The 16,423-nt window shown below is 39.7% G+C and overlaps 1 protein-coding gene across 1 annotated transcript in view; it reads left to right on the forward strand.

Annotated features, from left to right (window-relative positions):
- Positions 1–16,423, forward strand: part of LOC126474448 (esterase FE4-like) — a 100,058-nt gene that overhangs the window by 78,603 nt on the left and 5,032 nt on the right. Inside the window, exons 9-10 of the mRNA XM_050101919.1 lie at positions 36–177; positions 13,096–13,231. Of these exons, the coding sequence (XP_049957876.1) occupies positions 36–177; positions 13,096–13,231 (278 nt within the window). The remainder of the gene's footprint in view (positions 1–35; positions 178–13,095; positions 13,232–16,423) is intronic.

A 16,423-nucleotide genomic window follows, 5' to 3' on the forward strand; every position in this document is an offset into this window, starting at 1 on the left:
TGCAACTGTGATTTTCCATTTCTTTTCCTCTTTAGCTGTATTCTGATGCATTATTTAATTGGAACACGGATGAAGCTGTCAGGAAGTATAAAGACGTGGCTCCAGTGTATTACTACATGTTTTCATACCAGGGGGAGCTCGGGGCGGAAGCTTTGCTTGGAGTACAGGAAGATTTAGGTAAGAATCCACAGCAGATTCTTAACTGCATAAAAGGTAACAATGTAGTCTCTTCGGTAATCTTTTCAAACTGAATGTTGTGATGTTGCTTATTTGGAAAGTGAACTGATTTGAATTGTAGCTTTTAAAATATAGTTTTTGTCCTCTACTGCAGTGACGGTCTTTGATCAACAACACAGACTCGCAATACATCCTATCAACGAGCGTAAAGTGAAAGACCGTCGACGCTTCAAATTCTCGTATCCTCCTTATATCATCAACCAAGATTCAGTAACCGAGGCGGAACAGAAATTAAGACAAGGATTCACATTCGAAAGGAATGCAGTTCAAATCCTTGTTCGGGCATCGAGATTTAATTTTTCCGTCCTTTACGGTCACGGTCGATTTCTTTCCTTATTATTACCAATCATTAAATTCTAGTCTCTCTTCTTCTGTCTCACACGTTATAGTTTGGCGTTGGTGACGGCGAAGATGATTATGACAACGATGATGATGACGACGACATTTGAATAAGTCCTATTGTCTAAGTTGCTGTTTCTTAATATGTCTCTGCCACCGAAGAAGGACGGCATCCCCACTTTTGAGAAAATCCTTTTTTCTTGAGTCATCAGTCTTCTGACTGGTTGATGCGGTCTGTCACGAATTCCCCTCCTGTGCCAACCTTTTCATCTCCGAGTAGCACCTGCAACCTATGTCCTCAAATTATTTGCTAGTTGTATCCCAGCCTCTATCTCCCTCTACAGTTCTTACTCTCTACAGCTCCTTCTAGTAACATGGAAATTATTCTCTGATGTCTTAACAGATGTCCTATCATCCTGTACCTTCTTCTTGCCAGTGTTTTTCAAATATTCTTTTCTTCGCCGATTCAGCGGAGAGCCTCCTCATTCCTTATTTTATCAGTCCATCTAATTTTCAATATTCTTCTGTAGCACCACATCTCAAATGATGTGTTTTGTTTTCCCACAGACCACGTTTCACTGCCACACAATGCTGTGCTCCAAACGTACAGTCTCAGAAATTTCTTCCTCAGAGTAAGACGTATGTTTGATGTTAATGGACTTCTCTTGGCCAGGAATGCCCTTTTTGACAGTGCTAGTCTGCTTTTTATGTCCTCCTTGCTCCGTGCGCCATTGGTTATTTTACTACCAAGTTAGCAGAATTCCTTAATTTCGTGATCACCAGTTATAATGTTAAGTTTCTCACTATTTTCATTCCTGCTATTTCTTATTACTTTCCTACTTCTCCAGTTTACTCTCAGTCCATATTCTGTACTCATTAGACTGTTCAAGACCATTCAAAGTTCCTGTAGTTCTTCTTCACTTTCACTGAGGATAGAAATGTCATCAGCGAATCTTAGGATTGATATCCTTTCACCTTGAATTCTAATCCCACTCTTGAACCTCTTTTTTAATTTCTATCATAGCCCCCTTGACATACAGACTGAACAGCAGGGGCGAAGACTACCCTTTTTAAGGGGAGTAGGACGTCAAACGGGTCGACTTGGAGCTGGAGAGGCATCACAGGACATTTTAATTTCCAGTGTCTATACTTTTGCAAATAAATTCATCAAACTTTGTCCGCATCCCCAGGAAGGATTCAGGATTTACATCCATTGCCGTGGAAGTTCGAAAACATAACAAAATAAATTTTTTTACGTGCGAAATTTCATCATTTTTTCACTTACTAATGGCTGCATTTGTTGCTATAGGTACACTTTTCTTCATAAGTTAGAGACATTCTTCGATGAATTTTTCACAGCATACATACCATACTCACAGGTGTATGAAACTCTAGAATTTATTTAATTTATGAAAAAACTTCATCTTTAGAAAAAACACAAATTTTATAGTTAATTACCTCAATTTTTACCACAGTTTTTAATAGATTTGGAAAATTCTAGAGTTTCATACACCTTTCAGTATGGTTTGTATGCTGTGCAAAATTCATCGAAGAATCTCTCTTACCTATGAAGAAAAGTGTACCTACAGCAGCAAATGCTGTCAGTAGTAAGTGAAAAAATGAAGAAATTCACATGTAAAAAAAAAAAAAATTATTTCATATGTTTTCGAACTTCCACTGCTAAGAGTGTGAATTCTGAATCCTTCCTGGTCATGCTGACAAAGTTTTATGAATTTATTTGTAAAAGTATAGATAGTGGAAATTAAAATGTTCAGTGGTGCATCTCCTGCTCCAAGTCGGCCTGTTTGACGTCCTACCCCCCTTAATTCGTGCAGTTCGTACTTGGTCTTCCACTCTCACTATTCTCCGTTGGTTCTTGTACATATTTTATATTTGGTAGTAAACCTTTCGGGATGTGAGGTCGTGGTCCAAGAGGCGCAGTCCTGCCGACTGTCGGCTAGACTGAGTTGAGGAGTGCCTCTGAGGATGTCCGCCCCAGTTCTGGACGAAACGTCAGGAACATAAGTGTTACTTGGACCACGACCCTACAACCCGAAAGGTTTACTAGCAGCTAAGTCATCCGGTCGTGAAAGCCTTCATTCTATGATCAGTTCATGACATCCAGTCTTACAAATTTACTGTCTCTGTCCAGATCATCCGCTCTCAAAAATCCGCCATCTCACTTCCCCACATCCACCACTGCGGGCGGCTCACCTCCAACTGCGCAACGCTACCCGCTGTTAACAGCCAACTGCCCAACACTACAATAGCCAACAACAATGCAAACCCGCCACAGACTGCACACAGCACAGCCAGTGATTTTCATACAGAGCGCTACGTGACGTTACCAATATAAAAACCTAAACAGCCTACTTACACAGCTTACAACCTATTTTCCTCAGTATATCGAATATCTTGCACCATTTTACATTGTCGAACGCTTTTTCCAGATCCACAAATCCTACGATCGTGTCTTCATTTTTCTTCGGTCTTGCTTCTGTTATCATCTGCAACGTCGGAATTAGGACTGTTGATAATTTCAAAAATGTCGGGAATCCGATATATCGATATTTGAAAATATATCATCATAAGTCCTCGATAAGTTGGAAAAAGTATCGAATATCGTTACGGCCATGGAGAAAATATCTATGTACTGGCCTATATAAAGATCGGCTGCACATTGTAATCTTACCGCTGGTTTTAGAGCTGTATATTTACATACTGAGTTCTTATTAGATATTCTGTACATCAATAAGCTGGCAGCATGCGTATCCTCCTTAGAGCAAGGATTGAAGGGAAAACGATGCACTTTCACGCTCGACGATAACCACTTTGTTGGCAATGGCAACTGCATGTAAGTGATACAATAAAAGTTGTCCGATGTGTCCATCATTTGGTTTCGTCACACATCGGATCTGTACAGAACCCTTCACGTCGACTTCCCTGTTTTTTCATTTCTGCGAACGCCAGCGACCTACCAACTGTAGTGTCAGAACTGCGGGGTGATGTTAAACATTGAAGTTTCTGTTGGTAGCGCCGACCGCCGATTACATCCAGCATTTTCCCTCAGACGTCTCCACCAACCATAAGGACCAATCTTGTCATTTAGAGTTTTGTTCATTATTTTCAGCAACTGTTTCTGAAGAATGCCGAAGTGAAGAAATAGCACATTAGTGAAATTGAAAATTGTTTTGTAACGCAACTGGTGTGGTATTTCCTCACATCGGATTCTTGTTATTCCATTCACTCCGCGACCCCCCCCCCCCCCCATTCCTCCCCACCCCCACCCCCACCCAGTGCAACAATAAGTAGTAAGACTCCTTCGCACTGTTAAAACTAAATTTTGTTTTACTACAACTTCAAAAGAACAATTTCAAATATTTACCGAAAATTGTGAAAAAAATATAATATGAAATAAAAATATCGCCATCCGATATTGCCATTTTGATATCGATATCTCGGTGAAAGAAATATCCCGGCTATATACCGATATTTTTTGGGGAATGTATCGACATATCGATACTGTATCAACGGCCCTAGTCGGAACTGCCTCTATGGTGCTTTTACCTTTCCTAAAGCCAAACTGATCGTCATGTAACATATCCCCAGTTTTCTTTTCCATTCTTCTGTATAATATTCTTGTCAGCAACTTCGATGCATGAGCTGTTGAGTTGATGGTGCGATAATTCTTGCACTTTTCGGCTCTTGCAGTGTGGGGAATTGTGTGGATGGTGTTTTTCGAAAACATTCTACACCCTAACGTGAACCAACGTAAATAACCGTTTTGTTGACACTTTACCCAATAATTTTAGAAACTGCGATGGAATGTTTTCTATCCCTTCTGCCATATTTGATTTTAAGTCTTTCAGAGCTCTTCTAAATTCTAACACTTGATCCACTATCTCTAACCCATCGGCTCCCGTTTATTCTATCACGTCATGGGTAAGTCCTCACCCTCGTGCATGTTTTCAATGAACTCTTTGCATTTATGCGCCCTCTCCTCTGCATTTACCAGTGGGATTCCTATTGTATTCTTAATGTTATCGCCTTTGCTTTTAATTTCAGCGAAGACTGTTTTGACTTTTTCTGTATGCTGAGTTAGTCCCTCCGACAATCGTTTCTCCTTCGATTTCTTCATATTTTCATGTAGCTATCTCTTCTTACAAGGGAACCTCCCCATCGCACCCCCCTCAGATTTAGTTATAAGTTGGCACAGTGGATAGGCCTTGAAAAACTGAACACAGGTCAATAGAGAAAACAGGAAGAAGTTGTGTGGAACTAGGAAAAAAATAAGCAAAATATACAAACTGAGTAGTCCATGCGCAACATATGCAACATCAAGGAGAACATGAGTTACGAGCGCCGTGGTCCCGTGGTTAACGTGAGCATCTGTGAAACGAGAGATCCTAGGTTCAAGTCTTCCCTCGAGTAAAAATTTTACTTTCTTTATTTTCGCAAAGTTATGATCTGTCCGTTCGTTCACTGACGTCTCTGTTCACTGTAATAAATTTAGTGTCTGTTTTGCGACCGCACCGCAAAACCGTGCGATTAGTAGGCGAAAGGACGTGCCTCTCCAATGGGAACCGAAAACATTTGATCGCAAGGTCATAGGTCAACCGATTCCTCCACAGGAAAACACGTCTGATATATTATATACGACACTGGTGACGGCATGTGCGTCACATGACAGGAATATGTTGTCGACCCACCTAATTTGTACACTTGGCGAATGGGTAAAAAGATTCTTCTACCTTGTCCGATTTAGGTTTTCTTGTGGATGTGATAATCACTCCCAAAAAAGTGATTAAAACATAAGAATTTGTCACATAAACTGCAACAAATGAATGCAACAGTTTCGCAGTCGCACAGTTTTCCCTGTGCTCTGTCAAAACTTATGTTTTTAACGTTTTCAAATTTTTCCGTGTGTAGACCGTCAAATCCTGCATATGTCCAAGCAAATCTGAACATGTCCTGGAATTTTGGAGAGCGAAGTTGATTATGTGTCAGTGCCTGAACTTTGATAACTGTCTGAAAATAAAAAATTAAACTTTTTACTCGAGGGAAGACTTGAACCAAGAACCTTTCGTTCCGCAGCTGCTCACGCTAACCACGGGACCACGGCGCCCATAATGCACTATAACCTTGATGTTGCATATATTGCGCATCACTACTCAGTTTGTATATTTTGCTTATTTTTTTCATAGTTCCACACAACTTCTTCCTGTTTTCTCGATTGATCTGTGTTCAGTTTTTCAAGGCCTATCCACTGTGCCAACTTGTAACTAAATCTGAGGGGGGTACGATGGGGATGTTCCCTTGTTAGCTTCCTCGAACTTCTTATTTATTTCATTCCTAAATGACTTGAATTTCTGAATTTCCCTGAACACTTTTGTACTTCCTTCTTTCGTCATTCAACTGAAGTATTTCTTCTGTTACCCATGTTTTCTTCTCAGCTGCCTTCCTTATACCTAAGCTTTTCTCTCTACTTTTTCTGATTAGCATTCATCTTCAATTGAACTGCCTACTGAGCAGTTCATTATCGCAGTATCTATAGCCTCAGATAACTTCAAGCGTATCTCTTCATTCCTTATTGTATCTCATTCCGTAGTACTTTCTTAGAAAATTCTACCACTCCGAATGGTCTGGACGGAATCTGAGAAGCATAACACGCCAATTTAGAACTGATAGAAATATGGCGTAGCTTTTCAATTGTGGTACACCCCATGTCGAACTCTTAAGGGCGTCGGCATGCACTATACTATATTTGATTCAGTATGATTCGAAGTGTTCAGTTCTGACTACTACTGAATTCCTGGGTGGATTGCTGGATGAGCTGTCACGAATGAGTCCTAAATGCCATTTTGCATGTATCGCAAGGGACTAGTATACTAGCGAAGGTTCGTCCAGCGTTAAACTAATGTCCTTAGCTACTCTCATCAGGAGAAGTAAGTCTGGAATTCTACGGGACGAAGAGTGGAATGTTGAATCCCTTAATCGTGCATGTCAGAGTACGTGAGAAGAGATATGGAAAGTAGCCGCAGTGGGAATCAGTGAAGCGTAGAAGAACAGCAATTCTGGTCTAGCGAGTAACGGGTTATCAATAGAAAATAAAAGAGGACTTACGTTGGAGTAGCTGTAGTACTGAATAAGGAGAGGAAATCTGAATGGCCTACTGTGAACAGCACAGTTAAGGCATTATCATAGGCAAGATCGACAAAAAGCCACAGCGACACATGCAGTTTACTAGCTCTGCAGGTGAGGAAGAGTTTGAAAAAAAAAGATGAAATAAATTTTTCAGTAGTTTATGGGAAATGAATATTTCTGATGGAACAGTGGAATTCAGTAGTAGCAAAAGAAGACTATAAAAAGTAGTAGGTGATGGACGGGTAAGAAGAAGTGAAAGACAAAATTTGGCACGAAGCACAATTTATTCATTGATATAACTTGGTTTAAGAAGTTTTAAGATTTGTGAAACCTCGTTTCTTGGAGGAATATAGAGAATGAAGTATGAATGGAAATTAATAATAGTTTTACGGTATGATTGAGGAATCACATTCGTGCCCATTTCCTCACTTATTTAATTCATATTAGCTCATTCATGTTAGCTCATTCTCGGGCCATTATCTTTCTGAAGTCAAGATTTCATGATAGCATTGTATAGCACGCCAGTGTTGGTGTTCCGACATCCCAGAAGCACCCAGAAAAGATCTTAATCATTAAGTTGGAATCTTTTGCGTTTCCCACGCTCGTGCACTGCTGGCTACTGCTCCATACGGTACACGCCCGGTTTTATGCCAACACGTACGAATCTCCAGGAAGTTGTATTTTTGCACGATTACCAGCTCCCTTTCCCTCGGAATCCTGTTGCGTAAGCTTTACGCGCAGATAATTCCCTTATCCTTGTTGTTAGTCGAGGCTTATTTCGAAACTTGATTCAGTTGCTCAGGAACAAAGCTATTCTTCCGTTCTTAATAACTACTGAGTATTGATATTTAACTTAGAAGTTTATGTTAATTCCTAAATAACCTAATGTGTCAACTTGAGAGGTACTAGCTAACCTTTGTGTTTATAAGCATCTATAAACTAGGTACAATAAAAGAATTGAATTTAAAGCAACAGATAGTTAGGTGTCGTTATTTGCTTGTAGAGATATGATTTTACTCTTTGTATGTTTTATCCATACGTAATGATGATTTTTTGAAACCATTTACCTTATTAGGCATCAACAGCACACTCATCTGCAGATTCTCTCGCTCTTGCGGCAGAGGAAACGACGAAACTAGAACCGCAACCCGACAGGTTGTATACGGGTATAGACCTGGAGACACCGTGAGGTTTCAGGTAGATTATACAGTGGTAAGACAGATATTTTGCAACCAGTCTGTCAACTGCAGTGCAAAACAAATGTGAACTCTGACCATAACCATAATATGGTAATTATAAAATGAAGAAAAATTGCAGAAATGTAGAGAGTTCAGCAGATAAAGCCTAGATAAGTTGAAAGAACAATTACTGAGAGTTTCAAAAAGAGCATTAGTCAGCGAGTAACTGAAATTTTGAAAATAAGTCAACAGTACATTAATACGTCGTTTTGAGAGTTGAAATAGTAAAGACAGCAGCGGAGCAACTCGGCAGAAAGGCAGGAAGCGATATAAATTCTTGGATAACGCACAAGACATTGAATTTAATTGACGGAAGCTTCCTACAAAGCGTGAAAAAGGATGTACACACCTCTAAAACTGAGATTGTCAGACCCTGGAAAGTAGCAAAGCAGGAAGAGCTGGAGTGGAAATGCAAAACTGCAGAAACACGGATGATTGTGGAAAATGTATGGATGCCTCGTATAGTCTAATTACTTAAACCTCAGAAGAAAAGCGAAGCAGCGGTATGAACGTGAAGAGCTCACGTGGAAAGCCATTAGTTAACGCAGAAGAGAAGGCCGAAGGCCGAAAGATGGAGTGAGAGAGGAAGAAAACTGAAAAAGTGGAAGAAAGAAGTGGATGACTGTGAGATGAAGTGTGCGACACTGCCAGAATAGTTTGATAGCCTTAACTTTTTTACTAGGCTAAATACCCTCACACTTCAAGAAGACTGAAGTGATCGCAATACCAAGGAAAGCAGAGTCTGAGAGATAACAGTATTACCGGACCGGCAGCTTGATAAGCCGTGTGCAAAATATTATCAGGAATTATCTAGTGAAGAATGGCAACTGCACTAGAAGGCAACCTGGGGCAAGATCTATTTGGGTTCTGGAGAGATGTGGGAACATGTCGGGGAATACTGACCTTACAATTATTCCTGAAAGATATTTTGAAAATCTACATTTATAGCATTTGTAGATTTAGAATAAGCTTTTGACATAGTTGAGTGGAATACATTGCTTGAAATTATGTAGTTATGAGGGACAAGATACGGAGAGCGAATGGGTATCAACAACTGTTACATAAACTAGACTGCAGTTATAAAAGTAGAAGATCATGAAAGGAAGGTGGAACTTGGGAAGGGAGTGAGAACGGGTTCTAGCTTATCCCCCAAATATCTATCTAAATAGCTCAAAGAATACAGAAACCCAGGAGAGCTGTGGAAAAAGATTAAAGTTCAAGGAGAAGAAATAAAGTTTTTAAGCTTTTCCGTTGACACTGTAATTCTCTCAGAGATGCATCAGCTTGGAAGATCATTTGAAGGGAAAGGATAATCTCTTGAAAAGTTGTTATAAGATGAATATCAAGAAAAATAAACAACGGTAACGAATTTTAATCGAATTTAATTAGATCATGCTGAGAGAGTTAAATTAGGAAATGAGACACTAGAAGTTGTAGACGAGCTTTGCTCTTTAGGTAACAAAATAATTAACGATGACAGAAACAAAGAGTGTAGAAATACGGACGTACAATAGCAAGAAAAGCTGATACGAAAAAAATGTAATGGTTAACATCTAATATAAAGTCAAATATTTGGAAGTCTTTTATCGAAGTATATGTATGGTCTGCAGCCATATATGGGAGTGGAATGTGGATGATAAACTTTAGACAGGAGGAAATTAGAAGCTTTTCAAATGTGTTGGTAAAGTGGAATTTTAAAGATTGGATAGTTGGATCGGATAACTAATGAACGGAATTAATGGAATAAAAGAGTAAAGAATTTAATGGTAAGGTAAAAGAAGGGATAAGTTGAAAGGGAACATCATGAGGCATGCTGTAGAAGGATAAAACTCTTAAAGTGACACCAGGGCTACAATTCCAATGTATGCGGATTAGACCGACATAAAAACGCCTGAACAGCTTAGACTAGTGTCCAGATGTGCTTCACTCAAACCATCTCGCTCAATCAACGGCAAACTTGGTTACCTGCGCATCACCGCTACGACAATCCCACTGAGGCTCTGTGGCACAGTGTGCCATTTTTGAGGCTAAGGCACCAGCACTTCACGCATCTACCAAGGATTAAACGATTACGTGATTATCATCCATGGTTTCCAGATCAAGTGTTACCACGGAAGAACTCAGCTGGATTTAATAAGTATTTTCTAATCAAAGAATTCGCCATGTTATTGATTTCCCAGTAACGTAAATCCGTAAGTTACAATTGACCCTGACATCAGGCTGCCACTTAACGATGTTGTTTTCAAAAAACCCTACATTTTGCCTTCTTTGTTGAGACGAGAAATGTGGCATAACAATGAAACTTCAGGGAGAACAAATTAAGACTTTGAAGAGTGGTTCCCACAGCCTCACTGTAATGACCGACTGTAATCATTACGCTTATGTCTGGTAAAATATTTATTGCTATTGAAACTTAAACAGCTTGTCATTTTCAAGCCCTATGATGTATTGCTTGAAAAGTTGTTATATGATGAATACCAAGAAAAATGAAACAGTATGTAAAGAATTTTAGTAGAATTCGAACAGTTTAGGCTGAGGCAGTTAAATTAGGGATGGGAGACGAGTTTTGTTCTTTGGGCAACAAAAAATTAACGATGACAGTAGTAAAGAGGATATGAAACGGAGGCCTGTAGTACCATGAAAAGATTTAATGAAAAAGGAACTCTGCATGAGTGTGCACTGACCTCATATGTGAAAAATGAATCACAGAAAAGTAACCTGTCAGTTAACTATGGCCATAGTGTCTTAAGTGTATGCACTGTGACTATTATGAAAAAATATTGGGCGTATCACTTACAAGGGAACCTCCCCATCGCACCCCCCTCAGATTTAGTTATAAGTTGGCACAGTGGATAGGCCTTCAAAAACTGAACACAGATCAATTGAGAAAACAGGAAGAAGTTGTGTGGAACTGTGAAAAAATAAGCAAAATATACAAACTGAGTAGCTCATGGGAAGATAGGCAACATCAAGGACACTGGGATCGCTGGAGCGCTGTGGTCTCGTGGTAACGTGAGTAGCTGCGGAACGAAAGGTCCTTGGTTCAAATCTTCCATCGAGTGACAAGTTTAATTTTTTATTTTCAGTTTATGTGACAAACTCTTATGTTTTCATCACTTTTTTGGGAGTGATTATCACATCCACAAGAAAACCTAAATCGGGCAAGGTAGAAGAATCTTTTTACCCATTCACCAAGTGTCCAAGTTAGGTGGGTCGACAACTTATTCCTGTCATGTGACGCAAATGCCGTCACCAGTGTCGTATAGAATATATCAGATGTGTTTTCCTGTGGAGGAATCGGATGCCCTATGACCTTGCGATCAAATGTTTTCGGTTCCCATTGGAAAAAAATGGCTCTGAGTACTATGGGACTTAACAGCTATGGTCATCAGTCCCCTAGAACTTAGAACTACTTAAACCTAACTAACCTAAGGACATCACACAACACCCAGTCATCACGAGGCAGAGAAAATCCCTGACCCCGCCGGGAATCGAACCCGGGAACCCGGGCGTGGGAAGCGAGAACGCTACCGCACGACCACGAGCTGCGGACGTTCCCATTGGAGAGGCACGTCCTTTCGTCTACGAATCGCACGGTTTTGCGATGCGGTCGCAAAACACAGACACTAAACTTATTACAGTGAACAGAGACATCAATGAACGAACGGACAGATAATAACTATGCAAAAATAAAGAATGTAAAATTTTCACTCGAGGGAAGACTTGAACCAAGGACCTCTCATTCTGTAGCTGCTCACGCTACCACGGGACCACGGCGCTCCTGAGCTCACAATGTCCATGATGTTGCCTATGTCGTCCATGGACTACTCAGTTTGTATATTTTGTTTATTTTTTCACAGTTCCACACAACTTCTTCCTGTTTTCTCAGTTGATCTGTGTTCAGTTTATCAAGGCCTATCCACTGTGCCAACTTATAACTAAATCTGAGGGGGGTGCGATGGGGAGGTTCCCTTGTTAGTAAATAACCACAATTTGACCATTGACCTCATCACTCATATTTATAATCACAATTTACTCTTGCTTCACTCAACCCCTCCTGCCCAATGAATTCATTATGTTTTATTGAATTTATTCAAACTACAATTTTATACACAGTCGTACATAATTTTATTGGTTTATGTGTTAGTACTACTGCTATAAACTCGGAAAAATTCTTGATATTAAAAATATAATTCTTATCGGTAATATATTTTTCATATATAGTTTAGGAGTTAAATCGCCTTATAAGGTTTGTACAGGATAGATGAGGTCAGGTTAAATGAGATTATGTTAGGTGCAAATGGGGCCAGAACTTCTAAACCTGTTTATTTATGAATGAAGGTTAAATGTTTACAGACAACGTCAATTAGTTTCTATCATTTCAAGACACATGGAGCACTGTACACAAGATTGTTCTTACGTGATAAATTGAAATAACTTAAATTCCTCTTCAGTTATGAATCCTATTAAAAAGAGTCTATGAATATGTGTTTCCTACTACAAACTATCATTGTAAAAAATGAATACATATTTAAACTTCATTTAACATTTTAGTCAGTTTACGTTGCCATACTCGTTCAGTCATTTACCATTCATACTGGAAATGGACAAAAGATTTGAGTATTCAAACATTTAGTTTATCTTTTGTTTACGCAATACTGGGAGGCAACAAACTCGTCGCACTACCCCACAGTGACAAAAATGCGAACATTATGTTAGTTTATGATGCCACAGGTTCCGCTCCTTGTAAAATAAGTTACGTGATCAAACCGACGTGTTGAAGGATAGGATTTTCAATCCACTCTGCCATGTCTTTACCCATTATGTCTATATTCTCCTTCATATTTAAACCATTTTGAATATGAAGATAATTCTAAGGTTTCATGGACTGCATGGTCTTAGGAACGACAATATATCTGCGTACATTATGTGATTTCTCAGCATCTGTCAACGTTTTCCATACTTGATATTGCATTATGTACAAGAACACTATGTGAGAAATACTACCTCATTCTGTTTCCTAGAGGATGAAATCGTATTGTTCAAACAGAAACTGTAGAATAATATTTTTGCGTTTCTTCTTCATTTGTTTTAACTAACAGTTTACAGTGTATTATCAGTTACAAAAATGTTTCAGGTATTTCTCATGGCGACGATTTACTTTACTTATTCTCAAATACAAGCATCTTGCCAATACCTGCTGAGAGGCCAAAAGAGGATAACGAAATGGCAAAAATCATGACTAAACTGTGGACGGACTTCGTGAAACGTGGGTAAGTACTCAAAATTTGTCATGGAAGCCTCTTGCTTTACCTCTGCTGATCGGGAATGTGTTTGAACATTCCCAAGATTTTCTTTCTCTCTTTTTTTGGGTCATCAGTCTTCTAACTGGGTTTAATATGGCTCATCACTAATTCTTTTCCTGTGCTGGCCTCTTCATCTCAGAGTAGCACAAACACCCAACGTCTTCAACTATTCTTCGACATTTTACAGAATCAATAAAGCTTTTACACTCTACAACTCCATCAATTAACGTGAATGTCTCAACACATGTCTTGTCGTCCTGGCTCTCCCATCCATTTCCACACAGTGCTGCACTCAAACGCACATTCTCAGAAATTTCTTCCTCAAATTAAGACCAAAATTTCATGTTAGTAGACCTGTTTGGGCTGGGAAAGCCCTCCTTGACTGTTTTACTTTTTATGTCCTCTTTGGTTCTTCGAAGATAGCACATTTCCTTCATTTCATCTACTTAGTGGCTTCTAGTTTTAATGTTAAGTTTATCGCTAACTTCATTTCTATTACTCCTCATTAAAGGATTCCATATTGCGGTGGACAGCTGTTTCCATAATACCTGAAAAGTGACTCCACCTTGGCTGATTAACGTTCCTTTATTATTACGTCTAGTGCATCATGTTTCGCACCTCACCCTCATTTTACAGCACATTTGCCGGAACAAGAGGACGTATGTAACGTGACGGTCAGACCTCGTTCCTGTACAGACAGTTATCAATAAAATACCGACCATGAGATACCTATGGCTATCACCTACATCTCCAAATAGCATTTGTCAATTGCGATATTGTCTAACGTACATTGCGTAAGAGTTGAAGGGTCACTTTTTTAAAACTACATGATCTCCCCCCTTTGCGATGCAGCAGTGATTTGCTGTAAGGTGCGCACAACTTACCTCTGTTATGAAGCAAAACTGTGGCGCCCTGTAACGTCTCCCTCGGAGTGGGCATTGCTTCAAAAAGTAAGGGTTAGTGCCGTCGGAAAAAAAAGGAAAGGCACACCTCAGAAGTTCATATGAGGTGCAAGGTGGGTTAAAGATGTTCGATTGACACCAAATTTCACCTCAGTTACACCCAACATTACCATGGACGGGCGGCAAGCAGGTGCCAGAGCGGCAGGACAGTACGAGTATTACGCAGCAGAAGGGTGTCGAGGGCTGCTTGCCCACAGGCAGCTAGGAATCGGTCGCGATTTGTCACTGTACAGGTACTTTTTAAAGTGTCCAAAGTAGGAGCACGGGTAGTGCAGAGGGTATTGCTATACGGAATACTCTTAGGACCTTTTACCCTTTTGTTTACACATGTTTCAATGTTCCCGCCCCCTGCTATCACGCTACTGATGGTGCGAAACAGGAGAGCTGAAAAAGCATAAACACCCTATGCTGCTTCGGATCACGTTCAAATTTTGTCGAATGTTTTTGAACAGTCCCTTGTGTCTCTACCCCGTATACCAGAGCAAAATTTGTTCGAGGGTGAGGTCGCAGGGCGCTTCTCTATTGCACCATTAAAGAGGTAGGCTGTTGGCACCTTTGAGCCAAATTTCTAACTTCTGCTTTGGAGTGACGGTAAATGATGTGGTTCCGAAAAGGTGACCCTTTAATTCTTTTGCACAGCGTATTTGTGCTATAAAGCTTGTATGCAAGGGTATTTGTCCAACTGCAGCCGCTGAGGTGATAATATTCCTTATGCCATCTGACATTCTTATAATCCCAGGTATGATTGTACCTTTTATAGATGTTCACTCCATTTAAACTGAACTGCCTATCGCGGTATTCATTGCAACTGCTGCCTTGGAGAACTTCAAACACACCACACCATACCTCAGTCCTTCGGTAACTGACTTCTTTCCACATTTATTCCTCCGGGCAATTATTTTAAAATTCAGTCTACTCGTCATCATTACTAAATTGTGATCTGAGTCTATATCTGCTCGTGGGTATGCCTTAAAGTCCAAAGTCCGATTTCGGAACATAAACCAGCTGGTATCTTTCAGTGTCTCCAGGGCTTTTCCAAAAATATCTCCTCCTCTTGTGGCTCCTGAACAATGTATTCGCTATTACTAGCTGACATTTATTGTCGAAATCAATTAGTCTTTCTCTCCTTTCGGTCCTATTACCGAGCCCATAACCTCCAGTAATTCTCTTCTATTCCTTCCAATACTACAGTGTTCCAGTCATCCATGATAATTAGATTTTCATTTTCCTTTACATAACGAATTACAAGTTCAATATCTTCATATACTTTCTTTAACTTTTCATCTTGTGCTTGTGTTGTCAGCATGTTTATGTGAATTATATTTGTTGGTGTTGAATTCCTGCCGATTCTGATGAGAACAGCCCCATCACTGAACTGTTCACTGTGATTCACTCTGGGCCCTACCTTATTATTCATGATGACTCTTACTCTTGTTACAGCATTATCTGCTGCTACTGATATTACTGGATATTGGTCTGTCCGGAAACGCTTGTGTTCTTTCCATTTCACTTCATTGATCCCCACTATAACTAGACTGAAGCGTTACATCTCCCTTTTTGTATTTGCTATCTTCCTTACTACACTTAATATTTTGACTTCTACGCTCCGACTCCCGCAATATTATCCTTTCGGTAGTTATTCACTGTTTTTCTCATAATTACGTCCCCATTGTCTGCCCCTCCCACAGGCCCAAATGGGGAATAATCTTAATTTTTTTCCAATGGAGTGATCATTACGACAATTTTTCTACAATTTTTCAATTACAGGAGACATATATGCGGATACACGTAACGAGTATGTGTCTTTAATGCAGTGGTTTCCATTTCCTTATGCACCCTTATGTTATTGACTATTGATGATTCTTCCGTCTTTCAGGAGCAGTTTCCCACCCAAAGTTCTAAAGGATGCCCTGAACCTCTGTCCATGCCTCCGCTCTCTTTGACAAGGCCATTGGCATAACGAAATTGAGTACTTCGATGATTTTACTTACCATTGCTGATCATTTTTACTCAAAATTTAACCAATGGCTGGGTATCGAACCCGGACCGAGGAAGTTTTTACTTTATATAGTTCATGATTATCGACTTACATGACAAAACAGCAGATCAATGTAGGATTTTTTCGCGTACAAACCAAATACATTTACTCTTAACGTATAATTATGAAATACGGTTTTGCTTTGAGCAAATATAATTT

The sequence above is a fragment of the Schistocerca serialis genome, chromosome 4, assembly GCF_023864345.2.
Source record: "Schistocerca serialis cubense isolate TAMUIC-IGC-003099 chromosome 4, iqSchSeri2.2, whole genome shotgun sequence".
NCBI lineage: Eukaryota > Metazoa > Arthropoda > Insecta > Orthoptera > Acrididae > Schistocerca > Schistocerca serialis.